This window comes from Marmota monax, unplaced genomic scaffold (assembly GCF_021218885.2).
Source record: "Marmota monax isolate L192 unplaced genomic scaffold, Marmota_monax_Labrador192_F-V1.1 WCK01_AAM20220418_F8-fsc00059, whole genome shotgun sequence".
Lineage (NCBI taxonomy): Eukaryota > Metazoa > Chordata > Mammalia > Rodentia > Sciuridae > Marmota > Marmota monax.
Window position 1 is genome coordinate 10,233,850 of NW_026693595.1, and position 22,394 is coordinate 10,256,243.

At 40.2% G+C, this 22,394-nt stretch overlaps 1 protein-coding gene across 9 annotated transcripts in view; it reads left to right on the forward strand.

Annotated features, from left to right (window-relative positions):
• Nucleotides 1-22,394, forward strand: part of Smarca2 (SWI/SNF related, matrix associated, actin dependent regulator of chromatin, subfamily a, member 2) — a 166,292-nt gene that overhangs the window by 57,264 nt on the left and 86,634 nt on the right. For all 9 annotated transcript variants that reach the window (XM_046459484.2, XM_046459489.2, XM_058584031.1 and 6 more), the window contains 9 exons: nucleotides 1,133-1,263; nucleotides 1,486-1,543; nucleotides 2,718-2,818; nucleotides 4,066-4,213; nucleotides 7,558-7,721; nucleotides 9,102-9,168; nucleotides 9,832-9,942; nucleotides 12,717-12,959; nucleotides 14,343-14,456. In XM_046459484.2, coding sequence (XP_046315440.1) covers nucleotides 1,133-1,263; nucleotides 1,486-1,543; nucleotides 2,718-2,818; nucleotides 4,066-4,213; nucleotides 7,558-7,721; nucleotides 9,102-9,168; nucleotides 9,832-9,942; nucleotides 12,717-12,959; nucleotides 14,343-14,456 — 1,137 coding nt within the window. The remainder of the gene's footprint in view (nucleotides 1-1,132; nucleotides 1,264-1,485; nucleotides 1,544-2,717; nucleotides 2,819-4,065; nucleotides 4,214-7,557; nucleotides 7,722-9,101; nucleotides 9,169-9,831; nucleotides 9,943-12,716; nucleotides 12,960-14,342; nucleotides 14,457-22,394) is intronic.

Sequence of the window (22,394 nt, forward strand, 5' to 3'; positions counted from 1 at the left end):
AATTTTCTGAGCAAGACATTTTTTAGAGCTTAGTAATGAACTTCAGCTTAGCCTTGATCAGTCCACCAGGTTATAAATAATCAGGCCCTTTTCTTTATCATACAGGACAGTGGTTGAGTTAGATACCTGGTAGTTTGATTTTGATAAAGAACACTGGTTCTGCAGAAGCCAGTCCAGCCACTAATGAGATAGCATGAACTATAGTACCTTTTCTTTCCTGATTCTTTGAAACCAAGGCTTTGCTATAGTTACCTAGGACTGTTAGTTGAGGTGGTGGTTGTTAGTTCCAGAAAACCAAGATCAACTCTGCCTGCCTTAGGTAAAAAAGGGAATGTAGTACAGATTGAGTATCCCTTATCCTAAGTGCTTGGGACCAGAAATGTTTAAGATTTTAGATTTTTTTGGATTGGGGAATAATTTGCATATACATAATGAGATTGTCTTGGAGATGGGACCCAACTCTGAACATGCATTTCATTTATGTTTCACATAAACCTTACACACATAGCCTGAAAGTAATTTTACACTATATTTTTAGTCCACCTGTGTTTTGACTGTGACCTGTTCTATGAGTTGTGGAGTTTTCTACTTGTATGTGTCATGTCAGACTCAAAAAGCTTTGGAGTTTGATTATTTTTGGATTAGGGCTGCTCACCCTGTAGGAGGATATTGGTAACTCATCAGATCTCCAGGAATACCGGAGAATCAGACCCAGAACTCTGCCCAGTATGGTACTGTACAACTAATCTGTTGAAGACTTACTTGGCTGTTGTTGGGAGTGGGAGCTTGACTGAGCCCAAGGCACTTCACTGACATGGCTGCCACTATGATCTGCCTTCTTCTGGTGCACCGGTTGGTCCCCACTGCCTTGAACTTCTGGCTCCTAAATCAGAGTGTTGGCGAATGCATGCAGTTGAAGCAGCTAAGGTCTCGAACCTGCACCTTAGCTTCCAGGGAGTTCTTTAGTGGGAGGTGGCCTCTCACTTCCCCCCCAGACACATTAGGTAGTGAAACTTAAAAACACAAGGAAAGGTTTCAGATGCTGGGCAGCCAAATGGCTGAGAAATGTCTAGTGCAGACCGAGAGGGTGTCTTAAGATCCAGCAGTGACATGACTTTTCCCCCCCTTCTAGCCAATAGATGAGAGCAGTCAGATGAGTGACCTGCCTGTCAAAGTGACTCACACAGAAACTGGCAAAGTCCTCTTTGGACCAGAAGCACCCAAAGCAAGTCAGCTGGACGCCTGGTTGGAAATGAATCCTGGGTATGGCATGAAAGCACCATTACTGGTGTTCTTTGGGCTTCTTAGGTTTTGATGATCCTTGTAAAGTCCATGAGACTAAAACAATGTGGGCTTGCTGAGACGGTGGAAGTGCTTTTCTGCGTCTGTCACCTGTACACAGAACATGCTCCTTAAGTCCTGCGTGTCTATTGTTTCACCATTTAAAGAACTAAACCCCCTCTTTTTCTCTATTCCTTTCCTTAGTTATGAAGTTGCCCCTAGATCTGACAGTGAAGAGAGTGATTCTGACTATGAGGAGGAGGTATGTATACATCTGTGTTTGGGGTTTACTATTGAAGTTCATAAGGGAGGAAAGTTTTTTCTTAATGGAGTCCCAGACCCAGAGTCCTTCTGTCCCTTCTTCCTCTAGGGTTGACTTTCAGGTGAAGGTTGGAGCTAAGCATGTGCAAGAGCTCTGATGTTACACGCCTAGTGGCACACTGATCTCCTGGGGCTCCTGGTTGATGGGGAAGCTCAGTGAATTCTAAACTCATTTGGGACCAAGAGAAGAGAAGTGGGCATTAAATTGGAGATGTTGAAAAGGTCTTTAGGGGAAAATTGACGATGGATTACATTGGGAAGGGCAGTCCCATGCCTCTGAGTGGTTCACAGTGAGAGTTAATTGCCTAAAAATTTCTGAGTCCATGAGCCCTAGAGTCTATTTGAAGGTGCAAACCTGAGAACTTAGATAAAAAGAGTACCATGGTCTTGGCTTAATGAGTTTATCGATCCTCTGGATTTCTCTCTAAATGTGATTTTTGTTTGAATCCTTTGATATACTTGTTACCTAAAGAGAAGCACACTTCTCAGTCTCTTGGAAGGAATTCTTAATGTCTAGAACATAAAATGGGAATCTTGGATACTTTGAATAGAAACTAAGAAATAATTACGGTATTTGTTAGGTCAGTTGTGAAATTTCAATAATTACAAATAGAAAGATTAAAAGAAGTTTGAATACTCAGAAATGTGTGATGTGAAGCAGCAGCAGAAAGCAGTATTCCTCTGCACGGAGCACTTGGGGGGTCCTCAAGAGTTCTGCAGGCATATTCATAGGGAACGTATTTAGGAGAAGGAGTATATTAAGATGTCTGAAGCCTGACTTTGGAGAGAAGGATGTAGCAGATATGATGTACCAGGCTCTCTGATAACCACATGATGACAAACATGCAAGTTCTTGGCATGATTTTTACATGTTTAGTCTTGGGAGCAAGGGTCTAGTGTCCCCAGAGGGTCCCTTTCATTCTCCCATTCAATGCTCTAAACAACAATGGAGTGGTGAGTTGCCTGGTAAGTAGATGTTAAATTCACTTCCTCTCTTCACTGTATTCACTGGCTTCATTCATAAAGTTGGATGCTACTTGTCTTTTCAGGAAATGCCAATCATAAAATTCCCTTGTAAAAATGTAGTTTTCCCCATATCTTTGCTCCTTTCCCAGGATGAAGAAGAAGAGTCTAGTAGGCAGGAAACCGAAGAGAAAATCCTTCTGGATCCAAACAGTGAAGAAGTTTCCGAGAAAGATGCGAAGCAGATCATTGAGTATGTGTCTCTGTTTTCTCCCTTGGAGATATACTGCGTGAGGATCACACTGTGTGGTTTTTCTTTTAGAAACTCTTGTTTAAGGGAGGGAGCCATCTTCATGCCCTGTAGTTGACTTGGCACTGTCCCCGCAGCCTCTCAGAAGTCACTGAGCTCCAGTCCCCCAGGTCCACAGGCTCCATGTTGCTCATCTCCTCCCTTTGTTCCTCTTCCCTTCCTCCTCACCTTCCTCCCACCCTCCCTTTCTCCCCGACTCTTCTCCTTCCTTATCCCCTCCTCCATTGTGGCCTGTTCACACCTGTCATTGGCACTTCTGTCCCAGGTTGGAATAATCAGATTTATCCTTATCTGGTGAAGCTGCTTCCCTGCTTTTTCTGCCTCCCTTAATGAGACCCTCACCTAGAAGCCCGAGTTTGCAATGCCATTCCCGTCTCACCCCAGCTGCCACAGCTGAGTCAGCCCTGGGCTCCACCCAGCCCCTCAACCCCCACTCCACCCTTCTGAGTACCAGGTCTTACCATCCTATCAGTGGTCTACACATCTCTCTGCTTGGATAGCTCATTATTATAAGGAAAGTTGTATTATTGTAAGAAAATTGTTGTGAAACAGTATGCAAAAGGGAAAATTTTAAAAGTTGAATTGTTTTCTGAAAACCAGAAATAAACATCCTAATATTCTCCCCCGCCCTTTTCCATAGCTAGCTGCCCTATTTCAAGAACCTTTGTTCTCCCAATGCACTCCTGTTCCTTTGCTGAAGGCATTCGGAACACCTCCATGGCTCTTCATTGCCCATGGAGTAAAATATGGCCTCATTAACAAGCCATAAAAGATCAGAGACTACCTTCCTTCCTTCTTAACCCTGTAATGTCCTCTTTGATCCTCTCTCATATGTCCTCCAGTCTTTAGCCAATGTTCTGTGAAAAGAACAAATTCATTGGCAGAAGATTAATCTGTAACTGTAGGGTTCAAGCCCCTCTCAGTCTTTGGAGATCAAGGACACCTATTGTGGCCTGGGCAGAGGAAGTAACCTCTCTGAGCCTCAAGTTCCTCACATGCCTAGAATCGGGATAATGCTTACCTTGCTTCATTTCTGTGACGATTATAGCAAATATGTTTTAAGTACAAGGCATGTAGTAGTTGCTAAACTATCTGTACTGCAGCTGTTTTAGACTCTCCATTCATTTTTTGGGTGAAATACCACACACACTCAAGTGACCATGTGTGAGTCTCTGTTTTGTTGTCCTCAGGACTGCGAAGCAAGATGTGGATGATGAATACAGCATGCAGTACAGTGCCAGGGGGTCCCAGTCCTACTACACTGTGGCTCATGCCATCTCGGAACGGGTGGAGAAGCAGTCTGCCCTCCTCATCAATGGGACCCTGAAGCATTACCAGGTGATCGGCATGTCCGTGTGTCCTTGGCAAGCCATTGTGTGATACCTGAGGTCAATTGGAGTGTGTCATGCAGCTTTTGATGGCTTGAAGACGGTGACACATTTTAGGTCATGTCACTTATATTGAGAGTCCCTCCATCAAGTCTGTAATCCTTCTTGCAGCGTCTTTCTACACGTGTTGTCTTCTTTTTCAGGACACACCATACCAGTTTTCTCTTATAGTTTTTGGGATGAATTTTTGTTATAAGGAATACTGACTTAACATTTGGAAAGTTTCACTGGGTGTGGATCTCTTCAAAATGGAAAATCCAGCCACATCCTCTTAACATAGAAAACCTCCATACCTGAAGTAAATGAAATATTTCTTTAAAAGTTTTAATTTTAGCTAGAGTTTCATGCTATGGATCTTACCAGCTAGTATAATCTACTACATTTATGCTTTTTCTTTTGAAAGGTACCATATAGTTGTGAGCACCTGTGCTTTGATTAAAAACTAGGCTATCAACAACAGATTTTCATTTGATCTGCCTGAATTGAGGTCCATTCTTGCACCTTTTACTACCTGTAGTGTTTCTCAAAGTGTGTTCATTGGAACATTTGTTCCATGAGTTTTTACTAAAAATATATATAATAATAATAATGGTTTGGGGGAAATACTGTCAACTGTAACTGGGACCATTATGTTATTTTCTATTTTAAATTTGGATACGTGTGTGGTTGTGTAGGGGCTCTTACTATTGGCCATAGGCATAACTCTGGTCTGCCCCAAGCCAACCAGACATGGTCCCCTTGGCATTTGCCTCTCTTGGCAATCCATGCTGCACATCAGCATCGTGCAGTAAAATATCTTTATTTATATTGCTTAAGTTTGTATTTATCACCAAGGCCATTCTTTTATATCACTTATGAATGTCCTATAAAATGTGTATCTTATAGAATATGCATGAAGAAGTGCATGCTTTAGGTCAGTGGTTCTTAAGCTTCTTGGCACCAGGTCCTATCCATTCTTAAAAGTTGGCACTGTTTGCTGCTGTCACGTGAGAGGGGAGCATGCCTTAACTGGTTGTACCATGCTGCCTGGATCGGTGCTAAAGTGCCAGCAGTTATGCCCGCAATTGCTTTTGCACCATTAGTGCTGATGTCAGTGCAGTAAAAATGACAAGTAATGCCTTTATAGTATTATGAAAATTATTTTGACCTTAGGATGTTCTGGGTGTTCTGCAAAGGTCTTGGGTGACCCCAGAGTCCCTGGAACACACTTGGAGGACCACTGCTGTCTCTCCCTGACATATATGTTAACTCATGGTGTAGTCTAACGGACTATCGTGTACCTATATAAGAGATTCATTTTTGGATTATTCATCAGTAACTTTTTTAATGCCATGTGATTCCCTCCAGCATCTCTGTAAGCATTCCTCATCACTCCCGTTTCAAAACTCCCTCCTCTGGCTTCCAAATGTGAGTCCTGTTCCTCTCCCCTCCTCTGGAAGATTCCCTGGATGTGGGTTGTACAATCTCCCTCTGGATATTTGCCTGGTGAAGTTTCTTCTTCTTGGAAATCTGCACCTTTATCTGCCTGATGTGTTCTCGTGTTTTTTCACTAATTAATTTGAATTATGGCTCACAGCTTTCCATGGTCATCCTCTCTATGAGTAAGCTTTCTGTCTTGTTCCTGACAGGATTTTGTACATTTACTATTTATTTAACCTTGACATAGATGTGGCCTTCGTGCTACTTCCTGGAGAGCCACACCTGCCCCTGTAGCAATCCCACAGCCTAGGAAAGTCCCCATCACTGTCTACAGTTACTGTGAATTTCTAGTCCTTTCTACTGCTAGTTTCTGCATTTGTTTTATCCAGAATTAACACAGATACAAAATTCAGTCTCTTTTCCAGTTTCATTAAAAAAAATATTATCCTCACTAAGTATCCAATGTTCCTGGCATTTAGCTGACTTTCCTAAAAGTCTGGTGGCATCAGGGTCATGTTGCAGGCAGACAGCCTCTCTTGCCCAGCACCTTGTGGGTTCCATTTATTTGCCCTTCTTCCCTCTCTTTTTGCCCATTCTCTTTGAGGCTCTTTCTGTTTCTCTCAATGTCTCTTGGTTTTGCTGTAGTTGTGCAGAAACCTTTAGGATGACTTGGTTTTTTTCACCAGGTACTCCATGCGGCTCATGAAAATATTTCTTCAAACCATTGTAGAATCTCCCTAACAAAAATTCTAGCTAATACAGTTTTTAGCACATACATTGGCACTGTTGGCTACTTCTCAGTACATGGGTATAGATGTTTATTGTTTCCTCTTTGACTGCAGGATTCTGAAGGGAGACTTGCATCTTACACACCTTAGTATCCATCTGTTATAGCTCCTTGGTGATCCTTTGCAAAGAATAGTCATTTAATAAATATTTTAAAAACACAAATAACTCACTTTGTTTTTACATACAGTGAATTTTTATTAACCTTTTACTGAGCATAACTTCATTGGTAAGCCAAATTGACTTCTACATGTATGCATTATACATTGTGTGGGTGGTGGGGGTGGATGGTTGATTCTGCCATTTTAAACACAACATCTTTAATATCATAGTGCAAGGGAGTTGGTTATTGGGGAGGGAGTTTTAACAACTTTGCATTCTTACCTTCCTTTTGTACTTAACAAGAAGAATCCAAAGCGCAGGGCTTCTGTGCTTTCAAATATGTCGAACAGGTTTCCAGGCGATCAGCTCCCAGTGTGCCGCCTTTGGGGAGAACCCACATGGCAGAGTCTCCATGTGTTGCCTGGGAACATTCTCTCTGCCAAGAAAAGAAATGCCCTCCCATGGGCCCAGCAGAGTAGCCCTGGCTCCCTGGTCAGTGCTTCTTCACTGAGGGGATGCACCCTGGGGGCATCACCGAGAAGAGAAGCATGTTTCTAATGATTAATGGTCTGTGTGCCAAACCTGCCTTCTGGTTTGTTCCTCTTTAATCCTCTTGTTGGCTTTTTGTTCTTGGAGTGTTTGGAATAGATTTGGGTTTGGGTTTTCTTCGTTTGTAATAATTCTAGAATGTCATATACTGTGAAATGCTAAGTAGGGATGAGCAGCAGAACTGCTTAAAATCCCACCAGTATGCTGCAGCCCATCATTTCTAAATCTGATTAACACTCAACACCTGCCAAGCAGCAGGGACGATTACAGGCTCATATTTTAAATTCTTTTTGCGTTGGTGCGTCCCCCACTTTTCTACTGTGGGAAACCCGGCATACAGCACGGGGAAGGTAAGAAGTCACAGCCTCACTTGAGTTGTATTAGTATTAATTACCTGTGCAGATCTTGGATAATTGAAGCAATTACTCTTCATTTCAGCTCCAGGGCCTGGAATGGATGGTTTCCCTGTATAATAACAATTTGAACGGAATCTTAGCTGATGAAATGGGCCTAGGCAAGACCATACAGACCATTGCACTCATCACTTATCTGATGGAGCACAAAAGACTCAATGGCCCCTATCTCATCATTGTTCCCCTTTCGTAAGTCAAGTCATTTATTCCACAGTCACCGTTCTGTACATTGTAGATTGCCCTATTAGTAGCTTGTCCTTGTTTCTCACGGAAGACAGAATTGTATCATGTAGTAGGATTACCAAGTGCATGTAATCTGAATTTAGGTTTTAATTTCCTACCCCCCCCCCCAGCCTTTTTGATTGGCTACTTAAGTATGGGACCAAGTGAGTTTATCAGCAATTAGCATTGCTGTCTACACAGCCTGCACACTGTATCATTGTATTAGTGGGTCTTGTCAATCATCTCTCAAGTGGCTCACAAAAGAGAAAGATATAGGTGGGTATTTTTTAAATTTTTTTTCTTGACATACACAAAAGATTATCTATGTAAGTTTTCCTTAATCTTTTAAAGCAGAACGGAAATCAAAATTATAACTGTGAATTTTGCATTAAGTGTGCGCACTTTGTGTTTCAGTGGCTTTGCTGCTTCAGAAAGACTAATTTTTGCTATTACCATTACATTCCCACTGCCTCACCCACTAGGTGTTTCCTCCTGGGTCTTCAGTGGAGGCTCCTATGTGAAAGAATAACTCTTCACAGCCACCGTCCCTGGGAGTGCGTGGATCTGACGAGGGCGTGAGGTGGCAGCTTTATTCACTGAGAAAGACCTTGTCATAGATCTCAGTGCTGATATAATCTTGGAACTTGGATGATATTTTTGCATTTTCTTCAGATTTTGTTTAAATGAGGACTGTTTGCAGACCCTTCTGTGTGAATTGTCTGTTTCCACTATATGTGGGCATCCTTTGCATTTTATCTGTTCTGCATGTTCTGACTCAAAAGAGTCATACAGTATTTCTTCCCCTGATTTATCTAAGATTTTCATATGGTTTTATGATTTTCCCCCCTCAATCAATTTTTCTCTGAACTTATATGACTAGTTCTAAAGATTCCCCACCTCGCTGTGGCAGTTGCTGTTTCTCATGATCATATTAAAATTTAGTTTTTCTGTATTCATGTACTTTAACATTTTTTTCTTAAGTTTTTTTCTTTTTTTATGAAACACAAAGTTGTCACCATTGTGGCAGTTTATTTTCATCTTGTCTTTTATTTCCACATGTTTAAAAATCAATATGTAGGGGCTGGGGTTGTAGCTCAGTGGTAGGGTGCTTTTCTAGCCCATGTAAGGCATTGGTTTTGATCCTCAGCACCACATAAAAATAAATAAATAAAACAAAGGTATTGGGTCCATCTATAAGTTAAAAAAAATCAATATGTAGTTGAGATAGTTTATATTCTCTAGCCCCTTTTAAGGCAAAGTCTGAAAATAAATAAGAACATCTTTTTAGACATTGACTTTTATACAAATGTCTTTTTTACTGTATTTTTCTTTGTCATTGTTCTATAGGACTCTTTCTAACTGGACATACGAATTTGACAAATGGGCTCCTTCTGTGGTGAAAATTTCTTACAAGGTTTGGAATGCTGTATTTATATATAAATGTGGAAAAGCAAAAAATAGACCCTATTTTCTTCATTCCATATGCACATCTGTGAACTGTATTTGGTTGTAAAGTTTTGTCATGTACATCATGTACTAAACAGTGAGAGTTAATCATCCCAAGAAGATTACTGTAATAAACCATAATTACTTTCAGATAGTGAAATGCAGAAGAAAATTGTTAATTATCATATTGCGAGGTTTCTGATGAGAGTAATACAAATGACAAATATCGCACATTCTACGTGCTGCTGACTGGCTCACTGTGGGCTGCTACAGTGCCGAATGTTCCTGCAAAGCCAGGCAATTACCAGGGCGCCCAGGCTGCCTGCTGCATGCTCCCACAGAAATGGAGCCTTTCAGCTGATCAGCGGGTTCCCTACTACTGCAAGCTTGCTGCAATTTCCTCTTCTCTTCCCCTCCCTATGTCTTAAGTGGGAAAACCTTCCTATAAGGGCCTAGAAAGTGTCAAGATGTGCGTGATTTAGCCAAGACTTTCTTCATGGATAATGGATCAGGATATGATAATGCACACATGTGGGAATGTCACGTCTAGGCTCCATTAGGCTATGAATAGTGAGAAATAGCACCCACATACTTTCCATCAGGTAATCTATATATTTTTCTTTCCATTCAGGGTACCCCTGCCATGCGCCGCTCCCTTGTCCCCCAGCTACGGAGTGGCAAATTCAATGTCCTTTTGACTACTTACGAGTACATTATAAAAGACAAGCACATTCTTGCAAAGGTATGTTTTTAAAGAAATTCTTTTATCTCTAATTATGGACCATCTCTGCAGCGTGTAAAGTATCCCTCAAATTATACTCAATGGTATAATTTGATCATTGGATGGCTGGTCTCTCTCTCTCTCTCTCTCTATCTCTAAGAGTGTGATATATTTTGGCCATGGATTTCTCTTTGTCTTTTTTTTTTTTTTTTTGGAGTGAGTGTGATTGATGCTGGGATTTTCCCCATCTTCTCATAGCTAATGAGTTGACATCTTTTAAAAAAATTCACCTGGGTTTCTTTGGTTCCTTTGGCAGCTTCTCTCTCCAATAACCCTGAATGTGCTTGGGAAGAAATAATTGTTTTTGTCGCCCTGGGTTATTGTCAGCGTAACTTCATTCCTCTGGTGCCTCTCTCTCTCTCCAAAGATGAGTAGGTACCTCTCCATATGGTCCCTTTCCGTATGAGCACTTATTCAAGCTGAGTCTCCTGTGCTGTGTCTGTTTCTGTTTTTTCCTGGTAAAAGGATGGGCGATCATTGCTCAGATTACTCAGGGATGTTCTGTGACTATTTATCTGAAGCTGAAAAAGAGTTGTTTCTGTGACCTGTATGTCTCCTCATTTGTATGTGCTATGTTGTCCTTTAGCACAACAGAGAAGGGGTTTTCTTTTCCATTTATATCTTCTTATCTCTTAATATGTTCATGTGGAAAGATGGAAGTAGGGTTTTTCATGGAACAAATCATGAAAACTTATTTTTTTTCCCCCTTGGTAATTTCTTTTACCCTGTGGGGTTTTGAAACCACTATAATCTGAAACGGAGTTATGGCCAGAATTGAACAGAATCTCTGTTTCTTGGGGTTTGTTCTATCTCTGCATTAAACCTTTTCTCTGGGAACTGAGAGTTCCCTTCATGGCATCATAGGAAATAGCATAAAGGAAACGTGTTCCCAGGGGAGGTTTAATAATTGAGATGGCACTGACAACAGTGCTGTGTTCCCATTCCTCACAGTCAGAGATGAATTTGACAATGTCAAAAATGACGTGTTTCCATTATTACTAAGGGAATGTGTTTGTACATTTGAGATCCTTTTTAAAACAATTTGCATCGTATCTTCTGCATATGTATTTCAAAATTCATTGGAGACGCCTGGTAATGAGATACATTGCTTTTATTTGTTGCTGGAGAGTTGGAGCTCCAGAAAGGGGTAGTAATTTTTTTCCAAGTGGAAGACGTAATTAGTAGTAGACCCAATAGCAAAATCAAAGGCCTCTGCTTCCTTGTTTACTATTTCATAAGCTAAATTAGGCAGGAATGTTGATTAAGAGTATTTATTTTAGTATATTTTTGGTCTGCAGGCCTCTGTTCATGCTTTCAGTAAGTCTGGGAGAGTTGACTGTACAACTGTAATCATTCTTAAACCCTGTAGAGAAAGTGAAAAAAATTCTGGTGGTTTCTTTTACCTGTATATTCCAGCCAGACTGATGATTTTATTCCTTTTCCCCAGTGTACTGGTGCTTCTAATGAGGAAGGTGAGGACTGTAAATACATTGCTTGTCAGCTTCCTCTCACTAAGAGCTTTGCAGCAGGGTCCAGGGACATCTGAGCAGCAGATGCTTTTCTTGGCCATTGCCACTGTTGTGCAGGGAATGGAAAGGCTTAGTGGAACATCCCTCACCATCAGTCAGAAGAGGGCTGAGGGTAAGATATGAAAGAGAAAAGGAATAGACAGAGGAAGGAGGATCATGCCATGGCCATTATTGACTTTGTGATAGTCATGTGGGGGAATTTGTCCTGTTGAATTTTGCAGTTTTGACATAACCAGAGGAATGAGGTTTTTGCATTGCCTCTTTGCCAGTGAGTATATTTTTATTTTTGATAAAACAAGTTCTGGATCTCGCAGGTAAGAAATATGCATGAACTGGGGGAACCCAGATGCTTGAGAAGAAGTTGAACGTTCAGATTTTTATGTGAAATAGTCTTAACTTTTTACTGTTAGCAATCAATTCAAACAAAACAAAAGGGTACAACATAAAAACCAACACTGTGCCAAGCCCTAAAGGTAGTAGCTAGCTTATATTAAGAGAAAAGAAGGTGCAAGCTGGGCTTGGTGGTGCATGCCTGTACCCCAGCAGCTTGGGAGGCTGAGACAGGAGGATCATGATTTCAAAGACAGCCTCAGCAACTGAGCAAGGTCCTAAACAATGGCAAGACCCTGTCTCAAAATAAAAACATAAAAAAGGACTGGAGATATGGTTCAGTGGTTAAGTGCCTCTGAGTTCAATCCCCGGTGCTGCCCACCCCCCTCCAAAAAAGAAGAAGGTGCAAAGCTATGAGTATCTCAGCTATAGATTCCTGCTGGTACTATCTTGGAAACATCAGACATGAACTTTGGCTTCAAGTGGGTACTTATATAATCTGTGCTTATGTGAGCAGGGCCATGGCCATGAAGTCTGGAGTAGCTGACATAAGACAGTATGGATAGAAGGAGAACTGGAGGGGAGATGCAGGATCAACCATTTCATTTTGGGCCCAAGTTTCCTTCCTCATAAAGGGTGACTTGGAGTCATGCATCCTCTGCAGAAGAATGTTGCTTTAACATTCCATTACCACAAGATAGTTTATATGCTCTATCAGGCCTGGGAAATAGTGTGTTGAGATTGTTTTTTCTTCTTATTATGCCACATTTGTACCAAGTATGGATTCTTAGGTTTTTCCGCACCCTCACCTGCCTGTTGGAAATTATATTTTCTCTTGCTCAATGTATGTTGTTGGCCCTTCCTTTTGTGTTGCAGATTCGGTGGAAATACATGATAGTGGACGAAGGCCACAGAATGAAGAATCACCACTGCAAGCTGACTCAGGTCCTGAACACTCACTACGTGGCCCCCAGGAGAATCCTCTTGACTGGGACCCCACTGCAGAATAAGCTTCCTGAACTCTGGGCCCTCCTGAACTTCCTCCTCCCCACAATTTTCAAGAGCTGCAGCACATTCGAACAGTGGTTTAATGCTCCATTTGCCATGACTGGTGAAAGGGTACTCGTTGAATTTTTTTTTTCCCTAATGCATGACAGTGATATGAAATCAAAGGGCCTAAAGTTGAGAATAGTAGAGCCACAAAATCTCCACAGGGTGGCTTAACATGTGACTTGCTTTATGGTTCCAATCAGTGGGTGGATATAGCTTATTCTAGGATTATTTTCCCCTCCAAATCCAGAGGTGTGTGGGGCATTCTGACCCCTTTGCCTTTTGCCAGCCTGTGTCCCAGGCCACTGGAGAATGTCCCTGACTTGGAGGAAGGCTTGACTGCTATAGCCACAGAAATGGTGGACCTGGAGATATTTACCAAATTCATTTAACCAGGTCAACTCAATCAACTAAATACAAACCCTACAATGAATCTTTCCATGTTATAAACATAGATTACTCTTTGAAGTATTTCCATGTAGAGTTTCTGTGTAAAACTAAACTAGTTTACATTCATTTCCTGCACCATGTTTTTTAGGTTTCAGCGTGAGCCTCCATTTTGAATGCACATAAATCCTCATCAGAACTAGAGCAGACTACTTCCATTTCATTATTATCATTCCTTCAGCTATCTTCTCTTAGAATTCACTTATGAAAGGAAGAAATGAAATGGATGCATGCCATTTTGATTAGTGGTTCCTTAACTACAGGAATGAAAAGCCACTAAGAATGTTTTAGGATAGGAATATTTATGTTTGAACTCTGGCCCTCTAATCTTGAGGTTCCTTGTAGGCACAGCTGCCATTTGTCGGCTGGTTGGTAATTGGTCCATTTGTGGAAAGTAGTTTTGATCTACTCTGCCCCCTAGAGGTTAACAGAGGAAGGTGAATGAAATAATATGGGGATTTTATAAAATAGAACTTGAACAACATCAGAGCAGAGAGGGCAGGTAGAGGGTCTTAGAGACCCACCAGCATAAGCTGGATCTACTCGTCTTCTTCCTCTTTTCATGTTCAAGTCCTTGTATCCCAGTGAGTTTCTACATCTGCAACAACCACAGGTCAGGGTAACTGAAGGCTGAAGCTTGAAGTAGGAACACATTATTGCTCTTTTTCTTCCTGTTCTGTCTCAATCTGCAGTCAGTCTTTATTGCCAGTCAATCCAGGAAATGTTGGGCTGTTAACACACTGATCTAAAACTGTTTTTCTGGGTATTTTTCCATGGAAGTGAGTATTTAGACAAAAATGTATATCTGGAAGTCACTTTGTGGCCACCTGATGGGCAGGTGGAAGAGAATTTAGTGGCATATGTGACCAGCATAACCTGGTTTTAATGCATGTAAATATCTCAATCATGTATTGACACATGTAATACATGTAACATAAAGTTTTATTATATGAAATATCCTTTTTTTTTTAAAAAAAGTCAGATTCATCCAAGATTCCCTTGTAGGTGGATTTAAATGAAGAAGAAACTATATTGATCATCAGGCGTCTACATAAGGTGTTGAGACCATTTTTATTGAGGAGACTGAAGAAAGAAGTTGAATCTCAGCTTCCAGAAAAAGTATGTTGCAAAATCAAAAGTTGTGAGTTTTTTACCCCCTGCAAATATGTTTGAGTACCTGCCCCTGAAATTATGTTTCTAAAATAACAAGTTTATATTTTAGTTACAGGTGTCTTGAAAATATCCTAAATATCCTAAAAGTGCTCTATCAAAATAGAGCAAGAGAGAGAAAGGAAATTATAGCATTCTCAGCCTGGTTTCTAAAAGATTTTGGCTAGGTTTTATGAAATTATCAAATTCATTGAGTCTCATCACATTTTAACCTGAGATTTTTTTGTTTTTGTTTTTTTAAAGTGACTGACCTCATTGAGTTCACTGTTGCAGGAACTACACTTCTTCTGCTTGTAATCCAATAAGAATATATGGTTTGGGACTTGTGTTGTTATCATCAAAGGGCATAGGAAGCATCTGCCTAATTTCCTGGAACTTTGTTCAGTGTTTGATACTTGTGATGTCACCGTCCTGCAGACTACAGACACATCAACTAATTATTCTGGGACCTGTTTTTTTTAATATTTTGTTTTTTTTAGTTGTAGTTGGACACAATATCTTTATTTTATTGTTATGTGGTGTTGAGGATCCAACCCAGTGCCCCGAATGTGCGAGTCGAGTGCTTTACCACGGAGCCACAACCCCAGCCCATCTGGGACCTGGTTTTTGTCCTATACCTAAAATTTAAGATTTGGAAACTGAGTTTTCAGTGTTTCAGATTTTTTTTTTCTTAGCTTTACAGTTTTGGCTTGAATTTGAGTATTACTTTAATATTTCTCTGATCTTATTTTGGAAACCCTACACATTAGAAGTGTAAATTTTAAAGATAGATTGTTTAAAATTGCATATTATTTGTTGCATGAGATATTTTTATTTGCATTTCTTTACATCAGCTAATTCTGAAATGTCTTATTTTTATATGTTTGTGGTCTTTCTGGGTAACAACTATTTTTGGACAAATTGGTTCATCCTCTTCATTTTAAAGTTGGAGTTGGCAAGATGCTTTACAAAAGTGATCATTTTGCCAAGAGAAACTTTTATTCCCTGAAATATCTCCTATTCATTAATAGAAAAAAATTTTTTAAACAATTATGTCATGCTTATCCTAGTAAAAGTCTAAGCATTGAAGTATCTTATTTTGCTAGTGTATGCATCTTACGGATTGAGTGCTATTGATACTCACTGTGACTTCCTGTGGTCTTGGCCTCTTTGGGTTTCTGTTCAAGATGGAGTTGAGTTGCTGAATAGATAAGCTAGCAAGGGAGTGCTGTGGTCAAGTTGGCTGTCTTGCTGTACTTCCTGTCTTGCTGTTACAGTGGTCCTGCAAGTTATTGATGGATTGCTAATGATTTTAATATGTCCTGGACTTCATTTTTTTTTCTTTAGAAGAGGTATAAAATAAAAGGTAGTTGACTGAAGTCCTTTATTCCATAAATCGTCTTGTTTATTTACTTCCAGGACTCGCTAATGTAGGTAGACCTTTAGAAACAACATTACAAATTAAAAGTATATGTCCTGCTTTAAGAAAATCCAGTCCAGAAAAATTCAGACATTTGCAGCATAAAGATTATGGGGGGATCAGGTATACCACAAAGGAATTCTTTGCTTTACTAAATGTTTACTTTGTAGTTCTTTCTACAAGAGAGTTTCTTGAGTACCCTTAAAGGATGATAAACTTAAAAAAAAGTATTTCCTCTATGATTGTCATGAGTAAGTCTCCTGCATAAATATACTGTACTCTTCAATAACTGGGGTATAATATTGAAGGTATGTAAAATACTCTGTGGGTGATATTGTATATATGGATGATGTATTATTAGCACACAAAGATAAAAACACATTGCTAGAATGTTATGCCACACTTACAAACTTATTAAAAATTATAATCTAGAGATAGCAATAGATAAAGTACAATTAAATTTTCCAATTAATTATTTAAGAGTTCTATTATCCTCAACCATGGTCCGTCCACCAAAAATTCAAATACGAGTAGATCAACTCAAATCACTTAATGACTCTCAAAAGTTATTAGGAGACATAAATTGGATAAGGCCTTATCTAGGTATACCAACAGGAGAGTTGTTGTATGTTTGTATGTACGTATGTCCATATATCATATATGATGAGCGCTCATGAAAAAATGGATCCAAATATTTTTTTTTATTCATGTGATTTAAATGGTTTAATTTAAATTGGGTAAACAGCTGTTGAGGATTGTTTTAAAATGTGAACAAAAAAGGAGGTTAACAGATCTTTTGTTTACTTTCACCTTTCCTTTTCATTATATTTAATAATTCTGTTCAAGATAATGTAAATTGTTAAGAAAATTGTTTTCTTTTAGTGCCTTCTGGAATGTTACATAATTTTTTCTTTAGCCATTATTGCCAGAATTCCTATCTTCATTCCAGTGCCTGTGAAGACAAAGATAAAACCAATCTACAGCTTCTGCAATAGCCATCACTAAACTGCTTGCAGAACTTGCCTGGACTATGTATCACTTGTATGCATTGTGAACTCACTTGTATGCATTGTGAACTATCTGTTAGTACAGCGACTTGTGGTAGTGTTGGGGTATTTTTGCTGATGGTGTCATTGGTGGTACAATTTTTCCAAAAGGAGCCGTCAATTGGCTTGGTGTATCTTCCTCCCTTCTGCTTGTCATGGTCCTTCAGCTAAAATTTGGGGGCCAACAGGTGAGGCAAAGAACCTCACCCCACCTCTGGTACAAAGACCTATCTACAGGTGTGGCTGTATGCTGGACCGGTAGTCAGTGACGGGTAAGATCCAATTGCAATGGTACCAACCTAAGACAGGAGGCTGACGCCTTGAGGTCAGCTCATCCGATAACGGGTAAGGACCATATGTACTATTGGACAACCTAAGGCAGGCACGGTCCCTAAGCCACATGCTTGTTGTTTAAACAGAGAGGGGGAGATGTTGAGAGCCACAGCTGAAGGGGCCCCAGCAAACTTCAGCTGCCAGCAAACTTCCAGCTGCCAGCTGATGATTGGCTCACAGCGGCCCCAGCAACTTCTAGCTGATTGGCCCCTCTGTGGTGATGCTCATTGGGCTGTTTCCCCGCCCTTTCAGACTACGGAGCTGCTCATTGGGGGACTTTTTTTGGCTCCGCCCACACGACCCAGCCAATAGGCCTCAAGAGCAGGAGGAGTGGGGGAGGTTGAGAGGCTTGGGAGAAGCCTATGGTGGCAGTTGGCCTCTGAGGGTTTTTCCTGAGGAGCTATGTGGTGTGGTGTGTGGTTCTAAAAATAAAGTTCGTTTCTTTTGAGAAGTGGCTCTTGAATTGTGCCCAGCCAGACTGCGGCAGATACCTTGATAGGTATGCATGATTTAAAATTAACCATGTTACCTTTTCCCTGGAGGCTATTTGTGGAATGGGAATCATGGGCTCTGCCCATCAGTGGGCATGAGTCCCCACTGCCTTCTCTGCTCCTTATTAACTGTGTGGACTTAGGCAAGTCATTTTACCCAAAGGGGTCTTAGTATTCTCATCAGTGAACTGGAACATATACATATCTGCCTTGCAGAATCCTCATAAGGATTAAGTGGGTATAGTAGTTATGACACTATCCAGCTAGTGACAACAGCTGATACCATGGTCCTTATCTTCCACTAATGTTGCTGCCTCTGTCATTAAGGGGAAATCCATTTTCTTTCCCACTTCAAGTTCTTTCTCACTGTTATCTCTTCTTTGCTGTGCTTTCGGTGGCCCTTCCACATCTCTGTCCCCATAAACTATTCAGTGTCTGCGGGGACCAGTCACATTGCATGTGATTGTGGCTGTCTTGATCTTGTTTGGCTGACATTCAGTCTCCACATTTTGTGCCTTGTTAGGATTTTTTTTAAACTGGGGAAAATTGGAAATTTAAGTATCCTTCTTGAGGTTGAGGGGGTTCTTTTGCTACCATCTGCTTATAACCACAAGCAACGTGTGTTTCTTGGCCCATGTAAGAACCTATGGAGGAATCATGGCTGATGGCAGGAAAAGGCTAAATATGTTCATAGCAGTCGTACTCAAAGGTATTTATGAAAAGAATCAAGAAAGTGTTTTTTAAATCTGCTTTTTAATTTACAGATAGTAAAATTCATTCCTTTTTATGTATATAGTTCAATGGGTTTTTAAATGCATAGTTACATTAAGCATGTCTACACCCAAACTATAGAACTATTCCATCACTCCTCTCCAAATAAATATCTCTGGTGCCATCATTTTAATCAGCCTCTCTCTCTCTTCTTAGCCTCAGGTGACCCCTAATCGGCTATCTTTCCACATTGAGTGGAATTAGGCTATCAGTAACCTTTTGCATCTGCTTTTTTGCAGTCCACCTAATGTGTTTGAGTCATCTGCTGCTGCTCCTATCACCAGCTGGTTCATTTTTTACCATTAATGATATTTTGTATCATTCTGCTATATGGACACCCCAGTTTGTTTAACCATTTAGTTGAGGGGACATCTGGATTATTTCTAATTTTGGACAATTAAAGATAAAGCTGCTATAAACACGCATGTATAGGGTTTTGTGTGGACGTGGGTTTTCATTGTACTTAGGTCAACACCTAGGACTGTGACTGCTTGACCATAGGGTCATTGTATACGTAATTCTGTCAGAGGCTTCTACGTTGTTTTCTACTCTGTCTGAACCACATTATAGACCCACTCTCAAAGTGTGCACATTCCAGTTCATCTACACTCTCATCAGTACTTGGAACTGTCAGTTTTCAAAAACATCTTTAGCCCATTTCAACACGTTGTAGTGGTATGTTTTAACTTTAACTTGTATTACTCTAATGTCTAATAGTATTGAGCATGTTTACATGTACTTCCTTGGGTCAAACTAAAGCAGGTATAGAAGGGCCACCATTTGATGACTGCATCTCTGCTGTATAAAAAAGTTAGTTTTTACTGTAAGGCTAGTGAAACCTTTAATGAGCAAGGGAGTACACTGTGACACATCACCACTATCACCAATCTGCCAGCAGAGTTCCTGTTCTCAGGAAAGAGTCCAGTTCATAGAAAAGGACTATATAAAACAACTTAAGCTAAATGAAAATTGATTTTTTTGATTTAACTCTTATTTGAGGTTGTCTGTGCTGACTCTCTCCTTTGTTAATTCATGTCATCAAAAATCGGCTACACAGCTGGCTATGTATATATTGATGTCTAAATATATTAAAATATGTATATGATGTATGAGGCTAATCAGAGAGAGGGTTGGCCTAGCTGAAATCAATCCTGACTTTGATATAATTTGTGTCAAACACTTGAAAAAGCTTTGTTTAGATGGACAACTTGTACATTCATCATATAAAAGCTTAAAATGCTTACTCTGGTTAATCATTACCATCATTCATTCCTTGCTCATGATATGGATTCTAGAACCCCAAGCTTTTATAAATTGAATTGTATTATTTAGAAATCTCAGTTCAGCCAAGCATGGTGACACATGCCTATAACTGAGAGGCTGAGGTAGAATGATCACAAGTTCAAGGCCACATTAGCAACTTAGTGAGACCCTGTCTCAAAATTAAAAAAAAAAAAATTTAAGAAGATCCAATGATGTAGTTCAGAGGTGGAGTACCCCTGAGTCCAGTTCCCAGTACCAAAAAAAAAAAAATCCTTTCAGTTCATAAAGTCCTAATATATCACACATAGTCCTCTGGGTTCATTTATCTAATAATCCATACTTTTGGAATGGAATTGTAAATGAAGGACAGAATGCCGGCATAGATTATGAATAAAGCTAAATTCTTCTACAGGGTTATTTGGGAAGAAATTGTTCATCAGCATAATCAACAGATTTGCCTACTTATAGGACCAGTTTGACCATTTGTTAACATAGAATTCTTAGGATATAATTATCTTGTATATGAGATCAACATCTTAATTTTGCATACAGTTTGAACAAAAGTAGCCCCCGTGGCTCTCACGAGGCTAACTTATGGGGGGAGTTAGCTCCCAGAAATCACAAATTTCACTTCTCGTAGCACCAGTGTATTTTAAGGGACTTTCCCATTGGTGCTGTATACTCAGGTGCCACCGTGTTTGTGGAGGGTGAAGTCAGTCTCCACCAAGTTGAAGCTGGTACCATTGTTAGAGAAACCTGTTTCGCCTTTTACTTATCGGTCTGTGTGTCTACATTGTGATGACTGTTTCTGTCCCTTTTCCCAATTCATAGCTATCATTTGCTTATTCTGTGTGTTGCCCTGCACTCAGGCCTCATGGCAGGCATAGGTGCTACCCCAGAAATGGGTGGCCTGGGATGAGGGGTCTACATACTTGGCCTTGGAAGATGGGATGTACTTACACCAGATGCTGGTGTAGCAATGGAAGGCAACATCACCCAGCCCAGCAGGGTGAATGGTCCAGGCATTCAGGTGCTTTAGGTCAGGAGTCTCTGGTGCGCACACAGGGGGATGTGTGTGAGGGAGGGTGCACACTAGTGATCCCTTCAGATGCAGAATGATGTTAGAAACTCCACACGTTTATTTTTTTCTTAAAAAATAAAAACATTAAGCTATATTGTTATTTAATATTCAGATTGACACCATACCGAGTGTGTATATCAGAGGGTCTGATATGTCTAGGATAGCTTGCCTAGGTTATCCCAGCAGGAATCTCCATCAGTATAGCACCTGACTGCCCATTCATCCTTACTGCCTGCGCATTCGTTTTCTACATATTGTGGAAACCATATATTTTATCCAGATCAGCAGATTTGATATGGTCTGATGTTTTTTTTTCTTGCAGTGCTGGGCATTGAACTCAGGGCCTTTTCCATGCTAGGCAAGCTCTATACCACTGCATCCCAACCCCTTATCTGATTTTTCACTAAACTAACTACTCTAGACCCCAGAGGGCTTAAAAAGATTCTACAAAGGAATAAAGTTTGAAATCAAATAATATAAATATAGGTAAACAATGGAAAGAAGATCATCCTGTCTCTTCTCTGATTCTTTTTTTTTAATATTTTTGTTTGTTGTTTTTAGATACACATGACAGTAGAGAGTGCATTTTGATATATTATTCATATGTGGAGTTAGGATTAGGATCCTGTTCTTGTGGTTGTACATGGTATAGAGTTTCACAGGTGATGTATTCATATATAAACATAGAGGAGTAATGTCTGATTCTTTCTACTGTCTTTCCTATTCCCATCTCCTCTCTCTTCCCTTCATTCCCTTTTGTCTGATCCAATGTACTTCTGTACTTCCCCTCCCTACCTTCCCTTGTAATGGGTTAGCATCCATGTCAGAGAGAAAATTTGACTTCTGGATTTTTGGGACTGGTTTATTTACTTAGTACGATATTCTCCAGTTTCATCCATTTACTAGCAAATGCCATAATTTTATTCTTCTTTATGGCTGAGTACTAGTCCATTGTATATGTATACCACATTTTCTTTATCCATTTATCTGTTGAAGGACACCTAGATTGGTTCTATAGCTTGGCAATTGTGAATTGAGCTGCTATAAACATTGATGCTGCTGTATCACTGTAGTTTGGGGATTTTAAGTCCTTCAGGTATAAGCTGAGGCATGGGATAACTGGGTCAAATGATGGTTCCATTCCATGCTTTCTAAGGAATCTCCATGCTTTCCAAAGTGGTTTGTAGTCCTACCAGCAATGTATGAATGAAATTTTTTCCCATATCCTCACCAATATTTATTGTTACTTGTATTCTTTTTTTTGTGTGTGTGGGGGGGAGCTACCAGGGAATGAACTTAGGGATAATCAATCATTGAGCCATATCCCCAGCCCTATTCTGTATTTTATTTAGAGACAGGGTCTCACTGAGTTGCTTGGCGCCTGGCTTTTGCTGAGGCTGGATTGGAACTCTCTATCCTCATGCCTCAGCCTCCTGAGCTGTTTACTTGTATTCTTGATAATTGCTATACTGACTGGAGTGAGAGGGAATCTCAGTGTAGTTT